At 39.0% G+C, this 16,566-nt stretch overlaps 1 protein-coding gene across 8 annotated transcripts in view; it reads right to left on the bottom strand.

Moving 5' to 3' along the window:
- The window catches only part of FBN1 (fibrillin 1), a 159,182-nt gene that overhangs the window by 70,952 nt on the left and 71,664 nt on the right, over nt 1-16,566 (bottom strand). For all 8 annotated transcript variants that reach the window (XM_035335530.1, XM_035335532.1, XM_035335528.1 and 5 more), the window contains 6 exons: nt 16,364-16,483; nt 12,474-12,599; nt 10,214-10,336; nt 4,123-4,245; nt 2,768-2,920; nt 25-78 (listed from right to left, as the gene is read on the bottom strand). In XM_035335530.1, the coding sequence (XP_035191421.1) occupies nt 25-78; nt 2,768-2,920; nt 4,123-4,245; nt 10,214-10,336; nt 12,474-12,599; nt 16,364-16,483 (699 nt within the window). The remainder of the gene's footprint in view (nt 1-24; nt 79-2,767; nt 2,921-4,122; nt 4,246-10,213; nt 10,337-12,473; nt 12,600-16,363; nt 16,484-16,566) is intronic.

The raw sequence follows: 16,566 nt of genomic DNA, 5'->3' as shown, positions 1-16,566 counted from the left end.
TGAAACTACATAAGGTGATCTTACCATTTCCTCCTGCTGTCATGCCAGTTCCACTACTGCACAGAGCCTGATATTCAGCTGGAAAAAATATGAAAATACTTACTGGCATACTCTTTCTCATTGCTTTCAGCTTCATCATTTACAACATGTCAATTAATTACTCCAATTATATAGCATGCCTTTCAATTCCAAACACATGAATATCCTCCCAGTGTTCTGAACCTGTGAAACATTTTAGCAGATTGAGGGTCTGCATCTGCTGATGAAGATGAATGAGTAAAAACTTCAAATGCTGAACCGAGGCATTCAGGAATAGACATGAGCTTCATCATGGCCTTCCTACATAAATAAATCATAACATCTTCACAGCAAGATTCTCCAGCATTCGTATGTCCCACTCCTTGCTCAAAGTGCACAAAGTGATTGAAAAACAGAAAAAGTTTTCCCATAAATCTAGAGCATACTTAACTCCATTTAGTAGGAGTGTCTGCAAATCAAGAATCTGCTATCCTTAAAAAAAAAAAAAAAAAAAAAGGATCAAATTTTCTCAAATGTTTCAGTGAATGGTGGATTCAAGACCTTTTGTGTTCAGACCACTTGACAGAGTAAGCTGAACAACCACATCCACATCAGGACTACCTGTAAACAGACAGGTCAGTGTTTTTCAATATAGTTGCACTTTATGAACAGTCAAAATAGAATCTTAGAATCATAGAATGGTTTGGGTTGGAAGGAACCTTAAAGATCATCTAATTCCAATCCCCCTGCCACAGGAGGGGACACCTCCTACTAGACCAAGTTGCTCAAAGCCCCAACCAACCTGGTCTTAAACACTTCTCAGGGATGGGGAATCCACAATGTCTCTGGGCAACCTGTTCCAGTGCCTCACCACCCTCATAGTAAGGAATTTCTTCCGACTATCTGATCTAAATCTACCCTCTTCTAGTTTAAAGACATTACTCCTTTTAAAATAATTACTCTACTGTTAAAAATATTTTTATATTTATTGAACAGCTGTTTTCTCTTCAAGAAAATCATATGCAAAACAACTCCCAGTCTTATCATAATCAGCAGGTTAATATGAATTCAGAAGGCTGTATACTTAATAGATTTTCTGATTTGTAAAATGAACTGACAAGTGGAATGAATTGACCCAAAATCAACTGTTACAAAGATATTCTGCATTACACAGTTTACAACGGGACTTTCCAAGAAGAACGGATCTAATACTGGGTAAACCATATATGTCTACATTGTGCCCAAAGGGATTCAATATCCATGTAGATACACACAGCACATACTGCTGCTTGAATCAATTAATCACTGCCAACTTATGTGAAAGCAGACCTGCTCTGAACATGCATCAGCAAAACTATCATTCTCAAATGGTAGGAACTTCTGCAGAGAGTTTCTGAGGAGAACAGAGCAGCAAGTGTCTTCCTTTCAGGACTTCTTTTAAATTTCTCTGATGCAATGCTCCTCTGTAAAAAAATTTCTCCTTCCCTCTCCAAGTCATGCTTGGAGAGATGCTGCACTTCACCCTTTGTGAGATGGCTTTTTTTGTTTTAAACAGCTGAGAAGGTGGGCAAAACAACACAAGAAAAATAGCTTCCACATGTGTAAATGTTCTGTTAAAGTAATTAAAATATAAAACAGAAGTCAATGATACAGAGTCCAACATTTAAATCCAAAGATTTCAACTCTATTGTACAGAAATAAGGTCCTATTGATATGAACAGAGGCTGCTGGAAAGGCTCCTTCCTATTCTGCTAACATTTCCATGGTGTTTTGCTATTCTAAATAATATGGCACTTTGTAAAATGGTGGCAGCAAGCTCTTGCTGAAGAGCTCTAATCAGCTCAAAAAGCCTAATCTGTTCCAATTGCTCGTGTCTCTAATGCTTTTCATAAAGCTATCAGTTAAAACTGAGATTTAAAATACATTTTTGGCCAACAAAGCAGGTACCAAGTTACTGTGAGATGCTTTAGAACTACTTACCAAATGGCTTATTTGGTTTATATGCAACAACAGATTTGCTGAGTGCAAAGAAACACTTGACAAATTTTTGCTTCAAACTATCACCCTGCAGTCACCTCCACAAAACCAGAGTCTCTTTATTTATTGGCTTCAGGACAAGGACTGTGTCAGCATAGTCTTCTTGGAAGAAGTGCTTGCCTAAAAGCAGATTCTGCCCATGAGAATGATTAGGATTGCTGTCTTGCCAGAGTGCAACTATGTTCCAGACAACATCGCTTGGTGGGGATTTTGGTGAGACTCAAATATTCTCAACCGTCTTTATTGGGCTTTTGTTTTGCACTGACTATCCAAAGTCTAGTTACTGTATAAACAATTTCAGAACACTGGGGTGATACAGAATTCAGACAGCAAATATGTGACCGACAGGTGTACAAAAGGATGTGAATGCATGAATTACTCAAGATGGTTCCATTAAACATTTGAGATCAAAATTATACTTTTAGTAATCCACATCTATCAAAGTAGGGTTTTATGTGTGACAATCTGTTTTCATGTGCGTAATGACTTTCAATCAGATATTGGCATTTACTGTTACCTCAAAAAATTCTCTCCTATGCTATTCCAATTTTCAAAATAGCAGATTGCTCAAAATACTTAACATGTTGTATGACAATGTAATTCTCCAGTTTTTAGAGTGTGATGTTAACACAAAGCTGTATTTTACCTTCCTAAAAACAGCTTATTGACATAAAGCTTACGCTAGAATAAGTACCTGTAAAATATTCCATACCTGAATTTTGTGCTGGACAGGGTTGACAAGGCTCCCCAAAGGCATAGTCAGTGCTGGCACAACAACATTCTGATTTTGTAACTGCACCGGTTAATGGTCTCACACATTGCCCTCTCTTGTAGCCACCATAGCACGTGCTTCGCATATGTGTATCTGAAGAAAGAAATCCCTCTTAATCCTATCATTATCAATTAGAGTTCCATAAGTTACAACAGCTATTAAATATAGCTTGGTTGTCATAAACACTGTGAAATAGCTGTCAAAACAAAACATTTTTCACCATTTCCCTACGCTTCTCAACCACCTATACCCTCACTGTACTCAGGACAGGAAATTCTTCTTCCTCATGCTGCTTTGAGTTCAGACACACAAACTAGCTCCCACATTTAATGACTTAACAAATGAACTACAGAAACTGTTACTATGGGCTCTAACATGCAGAAAATGTAAATATGTAATGCATTAGCTTAGAACTCTTTTATTGACCCTATAATGCATTTCAAATTCCCACTTCCTTTGCAACAAAAGTACAGAAACAATTACTGTAGCTCTGCTGACCACAGCTACTCTGTCAAGTGGGATAAATCAACTACACATCTGAGCAGAATTTAGTGAAAAATCCATATTTTCATGGCTTCTGAATGTTAAAAGAGGTTTCCCTAATGACAATACTTGTGGCACGTTACTGAGATGGCTTTTTTAAGGCGAGTTGTAAACTGAGGGACTGGGGGCAAACATTAAAATATCAGAACACCTCATTTTTCTGCATTTTTGCATTACTGCCTTTCAGAATACTCAGAGATGAAACCTTACAATTTCTGAGTGTACCATCATTTTTCTGTTGTTCTTTACCTTATCAGGATCATGGTTGACATTTCTCACTTTCTAAAAACTGGCTGATAATGGCCATGAGACATAATATAATTTTAAAATCAAAGATCTCAAACTTCTTTCATTTAATAAGAATAGATGGAAGTAGAAAAAATGATATGTCCCACTTTAAAAAGAGATGAAAGCCTAACTAAATCTTTAAGCTTGGTGAAAAAAATGAAGTAATCTAGACTGATTAAAACAGGGCAGATTCTCACCTGCTCAAAACTGATACAGTGCCACTCATCCCCAACAGCACTACGCTATATAGTCTACCTGATCTTGTAATTTGGCCCATACATTTTTTACTTTTGAACACAAACAGAAAGAAAAAAGAGTAAAATGGGTCATCAAGGTAAATATTCCAGAACGCACTAATCCATGAAAATATAGTAAATTCTACATTCAAATTCCAATCTGTCTATCATTATAACATTAATGCCTTAACATTGGTTGCGACTCGCCTCACATCGAGCTTGTCTTACCAACACACACACGTCCATCCAGTCCTACTGCAAGGCCTGGGAAGCATTCACATCTGAAAGAGCCATCAGTGTTCACACAGCGCCCGTTCATGCATATTCCAGCTGTCTCACACTCATCGATGTCTGTTGGAGAACAGAATGAGTTTTATTAGAAATTAAGTTACATAGAGTTCAATGCTTGGCTGAAACTTGCATTTGTGCAGCCTATTTTCAGCTGCAACTTGCATTCACAGCTGCTTTCAGTGCATCTTATAGAAAAATATCAAATGAAAATGGAAACTAGTTCAAATAAAGGTCTTATTAAGAATAACAATTATTAATTCTGTGAAACAAAAGGAGAAAAATTTAAATTCAGGACAAGTAACAACAAAACAGAACAATTTGACTCTCTCAGGATTTTCCTGCTGCTCAGAGGTCTACACTTTCCCAACTTGTTCCCAAGGGGTACATATTCCAAAATAAGGGTCATTCAAGCAAAAACATAACAGAGAAATGATGAAACGGTGACTGCTAAGACAAGGACTTCTGTAGTGTGCAACTGTGTATTCCCTTTCTGTGTTAACAAGTTAGTTTGCACTGTAAGAAATCAGCCCAGATTGCAAATTGAATCTCTCACACCCTCACCCTGTTCCCCTCTATCAGGAATGCCTTCGTAGTGACACCAAAAAATTTCCCTTCCTCCAGCTCTGGGTTCAGTTTTTGGAAGCTCATCTGAATGTTCACAGGCAGACCCTTCCTGCACGTAGCATCTCTCTGGTTATCTGCGTGACAATTATTTTTTCCTATCAGATGCTCATTACAGCCCATTTAATAAACTTTTAATAGACCAACTACACTCCTGTATTGAAAGGAATTTCCTAATGATTTGAGCACCGAGCAATTGCCAAGCACAAGCTATCATCTTTGCCCAACAATAGTACACTAAACAATAAGGCCCTTAGCAGTGAAATACAGAGTAAAACCTCATAATATTGGACTATCACAACAGTATGTCAAATTAGCAAAAAAAAAAAAAAAAGGCTTCCTGTCCTAATAGTAAGATCATTCTCTAGACACGGAGATCACGCCATTGCTTTATAAGTGATTAAGAAAAGGAGTGTTTAAAATATTGTTCGGAAGTATGTATAACCTTTATAAAATAATCACTTCATAACAACTCTCCGTAACATATACAAAAGACAGTGTGTGTGGGACAATTTCATTTTTTCTGACCTTAAAAGGGCAAATTGAGAGTGAAACACCTCTATGTTTTACTTAGTTTGTGTTGTTTGGCATAAAACATGGCTTGTAGGATCCAAGATTCCTTTTTCAAACTGCATTTTAAAATAGAAGTTATAGTTGAGTATATGGGCTCAGTTCATTTCAGTTTCATCCTGCAATCTTTTGTTCTGTTTCAGGCAAATTTTAAATGCTTTTCCCTCTTTAAATATAGTCCTTACTCAGTGTAAGTAAAACTGAGTCAGGAATTCAGTGTATGTCCATATTATTTAAAGGTGCAGACAGTTTTTGCTAAGCAACAATGAACTCCTTGGACAGATACATGTTCTCCAAAAATAAAAAATTAAAAAATTAAAAACACTTTCCTTTTTTAAGGTTGCTTACAGAAAGGCAAAATTGCCTTTTTATTATTATTATTATTAAAAAAAAAAGAAATTGTAAAGTTGTAAGGGATTAAATGTGCAATGTGTTTTGTTTTACACTCATTTACAAATGTGTCTAAAATACCGTCATTGGTGTTTTATAAAAAGGTACACTTAGTCAGCATTGCAGGTGTAACTGAAATCCTGGCTCCAGTGAAAAAGAGGCAAAAATCCTCTGCTTTTACCAGGGCTGGGATTCCACCCAGTAAATCAACTGCACATGCAGGCATAAAGTCCAAATTTCTAACCCTGACAAGGCTCCGCTGTCCTCTGTGGTAAAAGCCGCCATTTTGACAACTTCAGAAATACTCACTTTTCTGACTTTTGCCAGAATACCTCAATCTGGTTCTGGAAAACGACCTAATAGATTCATTCTACATATCCAATCATTTTTTGGCTTTTCTGCTTAGCTTGCTCAGCAGTGCCAGCTGGGTACAGTAAGTCCTCTAATTTTAACCAGGAAAAATTGACTCAGTCTACTGAACTCCCACTTTCAGTTGCCTTGCAAGAGCTTTCAATAATGCTTTAAACCTCTGCCTGTCTGATGTAAGTATTTCTGAAAAAGGTTCAGTAAATCATCAGTGGAAGAACCCAATGGTGAAAAAGTTTAATATGTCTTGTATTACAGGGAATACACAAGACTGTGGTGTAACATTCTTTTTTGGCATGTTACTTCATAAAGCCTGAGTGGAATTTTTACCAGACAGCCAAGCATATGCCCTGTACTTATACTTAAATTCCAGTTTTATGGAACTGTCAATTACAGTATTCCTAACTTTGGGTTATAAATTCTTCTTAACATTTCCAAATTCAGCTTATAGTGCATCAAATGAGATGTTTATAGGAGTAACATGTTTCACACTGCAATTCTTGTATTCCTTTGTTGATCTCCTGAAGAATTTGTCAAAAATACTTGTCAATTCCATATCAAAATTGCTCAGGCAGGTAGGCAATTTGCTGCAGAAATGTCAGTTCGTGCATACACACGTTCCCAATATGTGTGAGCACTAACTGCATGTTTAAGCTTGTGTAAGATCTTAATGCATTTGCTTCACAAACAAATTCAGGATACACAATGTGAAAGATGAGTGTTTCAGAACCGAACTGTTCTGTAAGCCAGAAATTATTTACTCTGCACATGCGGTATATACAGAGAGGACTCTACAAGGATAAACACTAAAATGTACAAGGAAAAGACATTACTAAGGATCTATATTAAACTTTTATTAATGTGACTAGAGACATTTACCCAAGAGTTGTGCTCATTCTAGCCACTACTTTCTCCTGGGAATTTCATGATGCTTTGGGCAAGTGGAAGGAGGAGACATATGGGAATTTGGGAATACATGCACTTCGGGTGTCAATGTCTCAAAATCTGGTTTGATTTTCACCCAATAGCAATTTCATACTTAATGAATGTTTGCATGCTCATTCATAGAGAACAAGGCTTACTGTAAGTGTTGAAAAGCAGTGGGAGAAATCCTTTATTTTACTATAACATCTGTTCCAATTTCCAGTAGAAATCAGTTGAGTTGCCTGCAATTTTGGATAATTTTCAAATATTCTCTCTTTGATGCACAGAAGTAACATTTCTCTAGGGCCACAAACCCCTTTTTGGCTGTATCCAGAGTCCTGTTTGGCCAGGAGGCATGTAAGAGAGGCTGTGAAGTCAAGTATCCCAAGTTTGATTTTGAAAGAGTCGAAGCAATTTATGTACCAGTTTCTTGGATGGCATTTCAGTGAACAGACTGATGTAAAAAAATAAAAATAAAACCGACCAGCCAACCCACCAACAAAACCCATCAACAACAACAAAATGCCATACCAAAAGGTGATCAAGGCACAAAACAAGACAAGTTTTGGGGCTGAACTTTCATGAGTTAGTCACATCCATGCTAACGACATGGAGAGCAGCCAGCAAGTGGTCTTTGGGAACAACACTGTCTGACGTGCCAAGGCCTGATAGGCATTGAACTCTTCCCTGCCAAGTCTGAGGCCCAGTCTCATTGCCTTCCCACACACAGACCAGCTTGAAAATAAGCCTTGGCAAAGCACAGACATATACCCACTATTTGGAAAACAGATAAGAATGTAAATACAGCTGATTGCTGTTAAGTGTGTGAAAGCTGCTGCCAATGAAGACAGTAGCTTGTAAGCTAATGGGACACATGTACAGATCCATGCATTTGCTCATTTGAGTAATTAAAGGACAATTTATTCTCCCAATCAAAACTATCCTGTTATGACGCAAGAATGGGGTCTCGTTGTAATATATGAAATCCCTTCCTGAAAGCTGGGTAGCCCTGGCTTGCACATTTAGTGCAAAAGGTACCAAATGCAAGAGAATTTCTGGATGTTTTATCAATAAATCATTGTCCTAGTTTGGATCCAAAGTCTAAGTCTAGGTACCATGCAGCTCAGGTCTAAGACCCGTACAGTGTTCAAGAAGCAAAAAGATCCAGAGAAATTCACCTTTAATGTCAGTAACTCTCAAAAACAAATTAATTCAAATATTTAATTTTGTAACTGGTCCACAAGATACTGCTGTATAATCCAGTGTTCTTTATTGGTTTTGTTTTTTGTTTGTTTTTTAATTTACTGAAGCGTAAATATTTTAATTACCTTGATTCCTAGAGCTTAAAGATTTTGAATTTTTCAAAAGAAAAATACTAAGTAACTTGGCACAGCATTTGCTTATTCCTTATTTCAGCTTCTGGTTTGTGCCTATAAAACGGGCTAAAACATGAAGATTCATGCACACAAAACTTGCAGTTCCTGATGGTACAGAACAGGAACTCCGATGACATAACTAGCAACAAGAAGACTGCAGTGTCTCTCACAAGAGCTTTTGCTGAGCTAGTGCAGCAAACACAAAAGACAATCTCGCTGTGGTGCTCATGTCTGCATCTCGGTCACAAGGGGTACTGCACACTCCTTGGAGATACTGTATTGACTAGAGACACCCAGGCAGGAATGGGAGACAGACACCAGGAAGGCAATGAGCCAGGACGCCAGGATGTTTGGGCGGTGCAGTGGGTTTACATGGCAAGGTTTTGGTAGCAGGGGGCCATAGGGGTGGCTTCTGTGAGAAGGATCTAGAAGCTGCCCCATGTTTGGTAAGGGCCCCACTGCTGACCAGAGCTGAGCCAATAAGCGATCTGGTTTTGCACCTCTGTGAGAGCATATTTATAAAGACAGGGAAAAAAAAACGCTGCACCACACAGCAGCTGGAAGAGTGAGAGGAGTGAGGAACAGCCTTGCAGGCGCCAAGGTCAGCGAAGAAGGAGGGGGAAGAGGTGCTTCAGGCACCGGAGCAGAAGTCCCCTGTGGCCTGTGGTGAGGACCATGGTGAAGCAGGCTGTCCCCCTGCAGCCCATGGAGTACCACGGTGGAACAGGGTTCCACGCTGCAGCCCGTGGAGGAGACCACGGTGGAGCAGGTGGGCCTGCACTGATGGAGGCTGAGGCCTGTGGAGGACCCCTGCTGAAGCAGATTCTGGGCTGGACCTGTGGCTTGTGGAGAGGAGACCACACAGGAGCAGGTGACCTGGCAGGATCTGCTGCCCATGGGGGACCCAGGTTGGAGCAGTGTGCTCCCGAGGGATGGACCCCGTGGTATGGACCCATATCTGGAGCAGTTCTTGAAGAGCTGCTGCCTGTGGGAAGCCCACGCTGGATCAGTTCAGCAAGGACTTCATCCCATGGGAGGGACCCCACAGCACAGGGGATGGGAGTGACCGAGAAGGAGCGGCAGAGAAGAATTGCTATAGACTGACCATAACCCCCATTCCCCCGCGCCTCTTGGGGGGGGAGGTGGAAGAGGGTGGATGGGAGGGAAAGTGCTTTTGGTTTCTTTCCTTTGTTTCTCACTTCTCTAGCTTGTTAGTTATAGGCAATAAATCTTACTATCTCCCTATGCTGAGTCTGTTTTGCCCATCATGATAATTACTGCGCCATCTCCTCATCCTTATCTCAACCCTTGAGCCCCTTTCATCATATTTTCTCCCTGTTCCTCTTTGAGGAGGGGGAGAGAGAGAGCACAGTTGTGGTGGAGCTCGGTCGCCCACCTGAGTAAAACCACCACAGGTGGTCAAAGGCAGAAAACTTGAAAATGCCAAGCACAAGAAGTGAGATATACTGGAGTCAAACTGCGGAAGACCTCATAGGAAAGAAAAAAAAAAAAAAAAGAGAAAAAGAGTTTAACTAGGTCAGATCATACACTTGTTTATCAAAAAATATTTCCCAGTGGTAGGTTAGGGCTGCTGCTCAGCACTTTGAAGAAGACTGAGTGCTGTCTTGCACAATATCAAATCATTCTAGCTAATTAAAAAAGCATATCTGATGAGAACTCTGCCCCGTGTTTATTGTCCCCAAGGATCACTGTAAGGAAATTGAAGCTACAAGAGGAATATAACTCTCATACTTTGGGAATCCATTACTTATTGTGCTTACCTCTGCAATAGCGTCCATCAGATGCTAACTGGAACCCTGGTTTACAAATGCATTTAAAACTGCCATCCTCATTGATGCACATCCCATTCAGGCACATATTCCTTATGCTGCATTCATCCATATCTGAAAAGGCACATAACAGATGCAATCTTTATACTGTTTACAAAAAAGAACTACTAATTATATCAAAAAGGTAAACCTTGATTTCCTTCTTGGTTGTCAGGGGTACATGATAAATGGGAACATACAGTGGGATGTAGTGCACTGTCCTAGAGGATGCATGAAAGCAGTAACTCCTGTTTTTCATAATGAATAGTTAACATACAAAGGTATGCATACAATAAAATAAAGAGAATGACGAAATAGATGAAAGACTGGACAGTTTAAAAACTGCTGGTTGGTAAAAACCTTTAAAAGGTTTTTAGAAAAAAGGGGGGTGGGGGGGGATGCAATTGAAGAGAGCCTGCAATCTTGATGAAAATGGAAGCTAGGTTAGAAGCAGATCGCATTTGGAATGGCAAACATATTTTTATGTTACTAAGAACACCTGAAAGGGCAGGAGAGGATACCTGCGTTAGAAGTGAAAACTTCTGTAACCTGTTTGATGAGTTTAAGATTTCCAGTGTGGGAGACTTCCCACCACTGCACTCAAGCATGCAGAAGCATATTGAACTCTGCTGCATTTTCATCATCAATTTCCATTTAAAATAAAACTCGCACCTTCCTGGATTCAGCATGACAGGTCACATAGCAGAGGTACTTACTAGCTTCATGCTGGCATTATTCACTCTTTGACCTAATGGCATAGAATAAGAATTCAAATAAGAATAGCATATACTGCTATTCTGAACCCTGCACAGTCAGTCAGTCAGTCTCTCTTTCTCACACAAAGACAAGAAATTTCTGTGCTTGATTTGAGTAATACAGTATGTGCTCTTGGTCTTTACTTCATGCTGGTGCAAATGAAACCAATTTTGGACATCACATCCAAGAAAATCAGTACTATTTAGCAGTTTCATATAAAAGACTATACACAATTACATTGAGGGATGGCACACAGTCTTTACCAATAAGCGTGTGCATATGTATTCGTAAGAACAAAACTCAATGCATTACAATGCCAGAGATGAAACTGTTTCATAAGTGGATGCAACAGACATTCTGGCAACATGTGCAATGGAATTAAAAATGTTTTACCAGACTGCCGATGTCCTGGTTCTTATTACTATGAGCACATGGCATTTGGTGGGAAACGAAGAAATCAGAATCAAATGTATTTTTTTCCAAAATATATTAATTTTCAAGTACTTTTAGTCAATATAGATCCATAATTAGATATTTAAAAACTAACTTATAGTGCTAAACTTTGTCTAAAAAAGAGTAAGGTAAAACAGTCTTAAAATGTCTGTCTCTACCAAGGATTAACAGAATCACTACAAGCACATAAAATCACTGGATCATAATGACATTACAATATATTCGGAATCATGCTATTTTCCTTAATATTGCAGCTGTCTTGGACAGAAATTACACTTCTAGACACGGTGTGTTTTCTTTTTACTTAAAGGCTAAGTCAGACAAAAATAATTTATGATCAAAAAAAAAATCGTGTATCTATCCCAACCAGGAATTTTGGCATTAAGTCTTTGAGCTGAATCACTGAGATAATATTCTGCCAAAAATGTTTCTAAGAACAGTGCTTGAAATTCCTTTAATGTATGAATAGATCATTGGGAACCCTCCCAAGGACCTTAGGAAGCATGATAAAGAACATTCTCCCCCTTCCCCCAAGCTTGCTGAAGGTCTCGGAGGTAGGAACACATCAATTATGTTTACAATTTTTTCTTAAAAACGGATTTTATGGGTCAGCCCAGATTGTGTCTGCATAAAATACACTGCTAGTCACCCAATTAGGTCCCATAAAGTATGCTGTTAAACACACAGTAAAATTAGGCAGCATGTGACTTGTACTCCGTTTTAAAATGTACCACTCCCATCAAAGAAACTGCATTTTGCCATAGTGGTATGTGCTATTTCTCCTGCTGGACAGACATCTGTTGAGGATTGCCAAGCCAAGGCTCCAGAACTGGCTGCAAAAGAAAGTTTACTTGCCCTCCCAGATACAGCAAAAGGTATATAGAAATTTTACTCCTTGTTCCTTTCCTTCCCCTCTCACCAAAGGTCCTTTTCTTTTTTACTGATGTGAATAACCTTTTGCAACTGTAATTACTAATAGGGAGTAACTTCAGAAAAGTCTTACCTTCACAGTTTTTCCCATCAGCTGCCACTTGAAATCCAGCATTGCACACGCAGTGAAAACTGCCATCTGTATTTATGCATCGTCCATTATTGCAGATACGACCATTCTGTAAACATTCATCAATGTCTGAAAGCCAAACAAAAAAGAAAAATAATGTTTTAGGACTTTTCTTTTTTATGCTCAAGAGGATTTTTTTCCCAATTTCCTTCCCCCTAGATTTTTAACCCTAAATGGAAACAATATTCACCTGAGAAATAATTTATTTTGATTTCCATAACCAAATGTTATGGGTTTGGAAAATGTTAATCAGCTTGAAATTTCAAGCTGCTGTGAAAGAATTTCAGTGAACATTACCTGGCAGCTTTCTCAAGAAAGAATCAGACCCATTTAACTGTTGTTGTTTGGTTTTATTTGTCTGGTTTTTTTTTGTTGTTTGTTTGTTTGTTTTTCCATTCATCATTAAAATGCTTTTACTGAAATTTAACTTAAGAATAGCTAACTACTGAAGGAAAGACAGGGGAAGTTTGTTTTTTGATGCTGCTTTGTAAAGTAAGAGAGTTTGAGACTATCCCACCTCAGAAGATATTTTTCATGCTTACTTTATATTTGAAACATCAGCTCCTCATTTCCCTCTCTCTGCAGGAGGTGCTTGGCAAGTGCTTTGGAGGACCTGAACAATGATATCACACAAGGCTGGCAGCTCTCCATTGCCTCCAAACAAGGGGAGAGGAGATGCTGAGACAGACTGTCTAGACATTTTTCAGATTGCTCAGTGTTCTCCATCAAGGCCTGGACCATCTCCCAGAGATTCCTGCACACAGGGGACTCTGTTCACAGAGATTTCAACTAGCCTATGCAAATGCATCTATAGTACAATCACATCATCTTCCCAAATATTCTGGAGGTGCTCTTCCCCAAGCCCTCTCCACAGAAGGGCATTGCTGTGCTTGAGGAAGGAACAGAGGACAAGGAGTCCTGAACAGTGCCCCTGCTCTCTAGACACATATCTGAGGGGAAACTTATGTCTCTTGAAATTGTGAACCTAGATTTGCCTTCCCAGCAGCATGGTACTTCTAGGAAGCTACTAAGAAAGCCCTAAAAATAACTGTTTTGCCAGCACGCAAACAGGCCAGCAGAGGCAGGAGCTGCTTAAGTGGCAGTGGCAGCTTGCATCCCTCTTGACATCCAGCAAAAGCGTACAGGCTTGATAAACCTCTTCGCAATTGATAAACAAGCATCATTGATTAGTAATGCAGAAAGCGAGTTTCCTCTCTGCTCAGTCCCTTTTCCCCACTTTTGTGGCACTCAGTGCCTGACTTTAGTTACTCCGCCAGCTTTCTTCCTCGGGGTAGGCTGAATGCTAAATCATCTCAAGATTTTTCTGGCCTTTTAGTTTTTAGAGTTTGTTAGGATCTCTACATTCATGGATTTGATAGGGTAACAGTTTTACACTAAAAGAGAGTTTGTTTAGGTTAGACAGTAGGAAAAAATTCTTAACTGTGAGGGTAATGAAACACTGGATCAGGTTGCCCAGAGAAGCTGCAGATGCCGCATTCCCTGTAAGCGTTCAAGGCCAGGTTTGGATGGAGCTTTGGGCACCCTAGTCTGGTGGGAGGTGTCCCTGCCCATGGCAGGGGATTGGAACTAGATGATCTTTAAAGGTCCCTTCTGACCCAAACCTTTCTGTTTCCATCTAAGTCATGGTACAGGAAATTAACATGGAATTTTGGTGTTCTTTACATTCAAAAAGCTGACTGGAGACCCATCACTTGTTTCTGTTACCTTTAGAATTTTCAAATTGTGAAATATCATTGTGGATTTTTCTTTTTCCTCAGGGAAACTTCTAAAACTCAAAGTTCCACTCTCACTGAAATGTCTGCAATTGCTGCCACCTCTGTGTGAGGTATGATCTCTACCTCTTGAAAATATCAGGTAGATTATAATGAGCACTTAGCTATTAAACCTTTGATTCCTGAAAATTCATAGCTAATCACCATAAAATTTCACTTTTATTGAAGTCCATTTTACATCTACTCTTCTGCACTTGAAAAGCATTTTTCATTTTGATCATTAATCATAGCTCTAGTAGCTTTATTTATCTAAGTTCCCAATTAACATACTCATTCAGTGAAACTCCTACTAAAATCAAAATGAATCCTATTAGCAGTTATATCAGTAGCTTGTGTTACAGACAGCAATGTTTAATCAGACACCTATCAAACTTATCATGCAGAAAACCTTCAATGGAACCTCAGAGCAAGGAATAGATAAACATCTGGTCATTAAAAAGGTTTCATTTTTCAAGAAGGAATGTAAGGATGTAAGGAATACATTTGCAAAACTGTATCATCACAGACACATTTTTATACACAAAAAATAGAACAATTTACAAAGTAGTCATGCAAAGTAATTCTACAGTAAATGCTGATTTTGGCAGGCTCCAGTGCTATATGCATATTTTGCCAAACATACCCCACTAGCTCTTTTCCCTAGACTGGTCCTAAAAATTCCTTCAGAAAACAAAGATTCCGTGCATCTTAGCACTATATGAACTGTCTGCCAAGCAAGTACGGTTCCCATAGACTGCAAAGGAACTGCTAAGTGACCACACTTTAATGCCATTAAGCTACTAGGCTTCTGACAACCATGTGTTTGTGTAATTAATCAGTCAAATTAAAAGCGTGTGACAAAAATGACTCATGAGTGAATTCATCACCACTGAGACTCCACTTTAGCACTCCTTCACCACTAGTCAGCTGAACTATGAAGATGCTTCCACAACTTGGCTGTTCGGCAGCAACTAAGTCAAATATTCCCAGCAACATGCAGCAGTGGTGCTGGCTCTGCATGTCCTCCTGGAATGGAATAAGCTTCTGTACCACAAATACCTTTCAGATTCACAAAGGAAAAAATAAATAAAAATCACACACTAATACAGATAGCTTTCTTCTGGCTCTTTAAGAAACTGCTTCAGGATGACTGCATGTTCAAGGAATCCTTTTACTCCAGAAAGCAAAATATTACAACAAGCTAGGACTTCAAGCATTCAAATTTATCCTTCTCCATTTAGATGCCTCCTTTCCTGTGGACTATCAAAGTAGTCATTAATTCTGCCCGAAGTCTCTCATTATGACTTAACCATAAAGGACTGCATCCACCTGTGCTGTCCAATTACCACCTCGGGGCGGTTTGAAGAGCCTTGAAGAGGGCTGAACACTGAGGAACTACACCTTCCCCACTTCTGAAGACAGGATGAAGACTATCAGGACTTTAGTTGTCCTTGTTCTTTAAAAACACAAATAATGTGGATTCTACAGCTTCCCAGCCTAGCCTTTTGTGGGCTTTACCACTTCTCCATGCCTTAGTAAGCTGAAATTTATGTTGATTTCTTCCTCTGTCAGTGGGCAGGAAGAACACATGGACATTGTACTCTTTACCCACTGGAAGGCTTATTTTATCTCCCACCTGTCTTAGTCTTTTAGCAGTCTTTATAGGTAAAGTGCTGTTTCAGATAAGGTATGTTTATTTGTCCTTGAGATCCTCATGGAGCTAAAGAAAAAATGGCTAAACAGTGTTTTTTGTTGGTTTTGTTTGATTGCTGTTGTTTTTTTGTTTGTTTGTTTGTTTTTTGTTTTTTTTTTTTGAAGTCTTCCACTTCAAAGCCACAAATGGTGCCAAGATACTTTCAGCATGGGACAAAACGTCTTTTTTCATAACCTTGCCTGCGGAAGGCAGGTTAATCATTTTGAAAGAGCTCTTTCTACTGCCATATTTCTTTTCTTTTAGTTTTTTTAAATCATATATAACAAGTGTTAAATGTTGCTTAGAAACTGTTTTCCCTCCTGTTATGTATACAGTAAAACAGATACGTCTGTAAAACTGTGATTTACCTCGGCACTCTGTTCTCGTTGGTGTGCTCTGATATCCTATACGACACTGGCATATGTAGGATCCCTGGGTGTTCACACAGTCTCCGCTGATACAGGGATTCTTCTCACATTCATCAACATCTGCAAGACACAGACAGTATATTTTTATTAAGACATTGGTTGAAAGACATTCAGATCTATAGGGTTATTTTACTGTTAGGTAG

The sequence above is a fragment of the Oxyura jamaicensis genome, chromosome 10 (genome assembly GCF_011077185.1).
Source record: "Oxyura jamaicensis isolate SHBP4307 breed ruddy duck chromosome 10, BPBGC_Ojam_1.0, whole genome shotgun sequence".
Taxonomy (NCBI): domain Eukaryota; kingdom Metazoa; phylum Chordata; class Aves; order Anseriformes; family Anatidae; genus Oxyura; species Oxyura jamaicensis.
The sequence above is the reverse complement of the archived record's forward strand: the minus strand, read 5'-3'. Positions and strand labels throughout refer to the sequence as shown.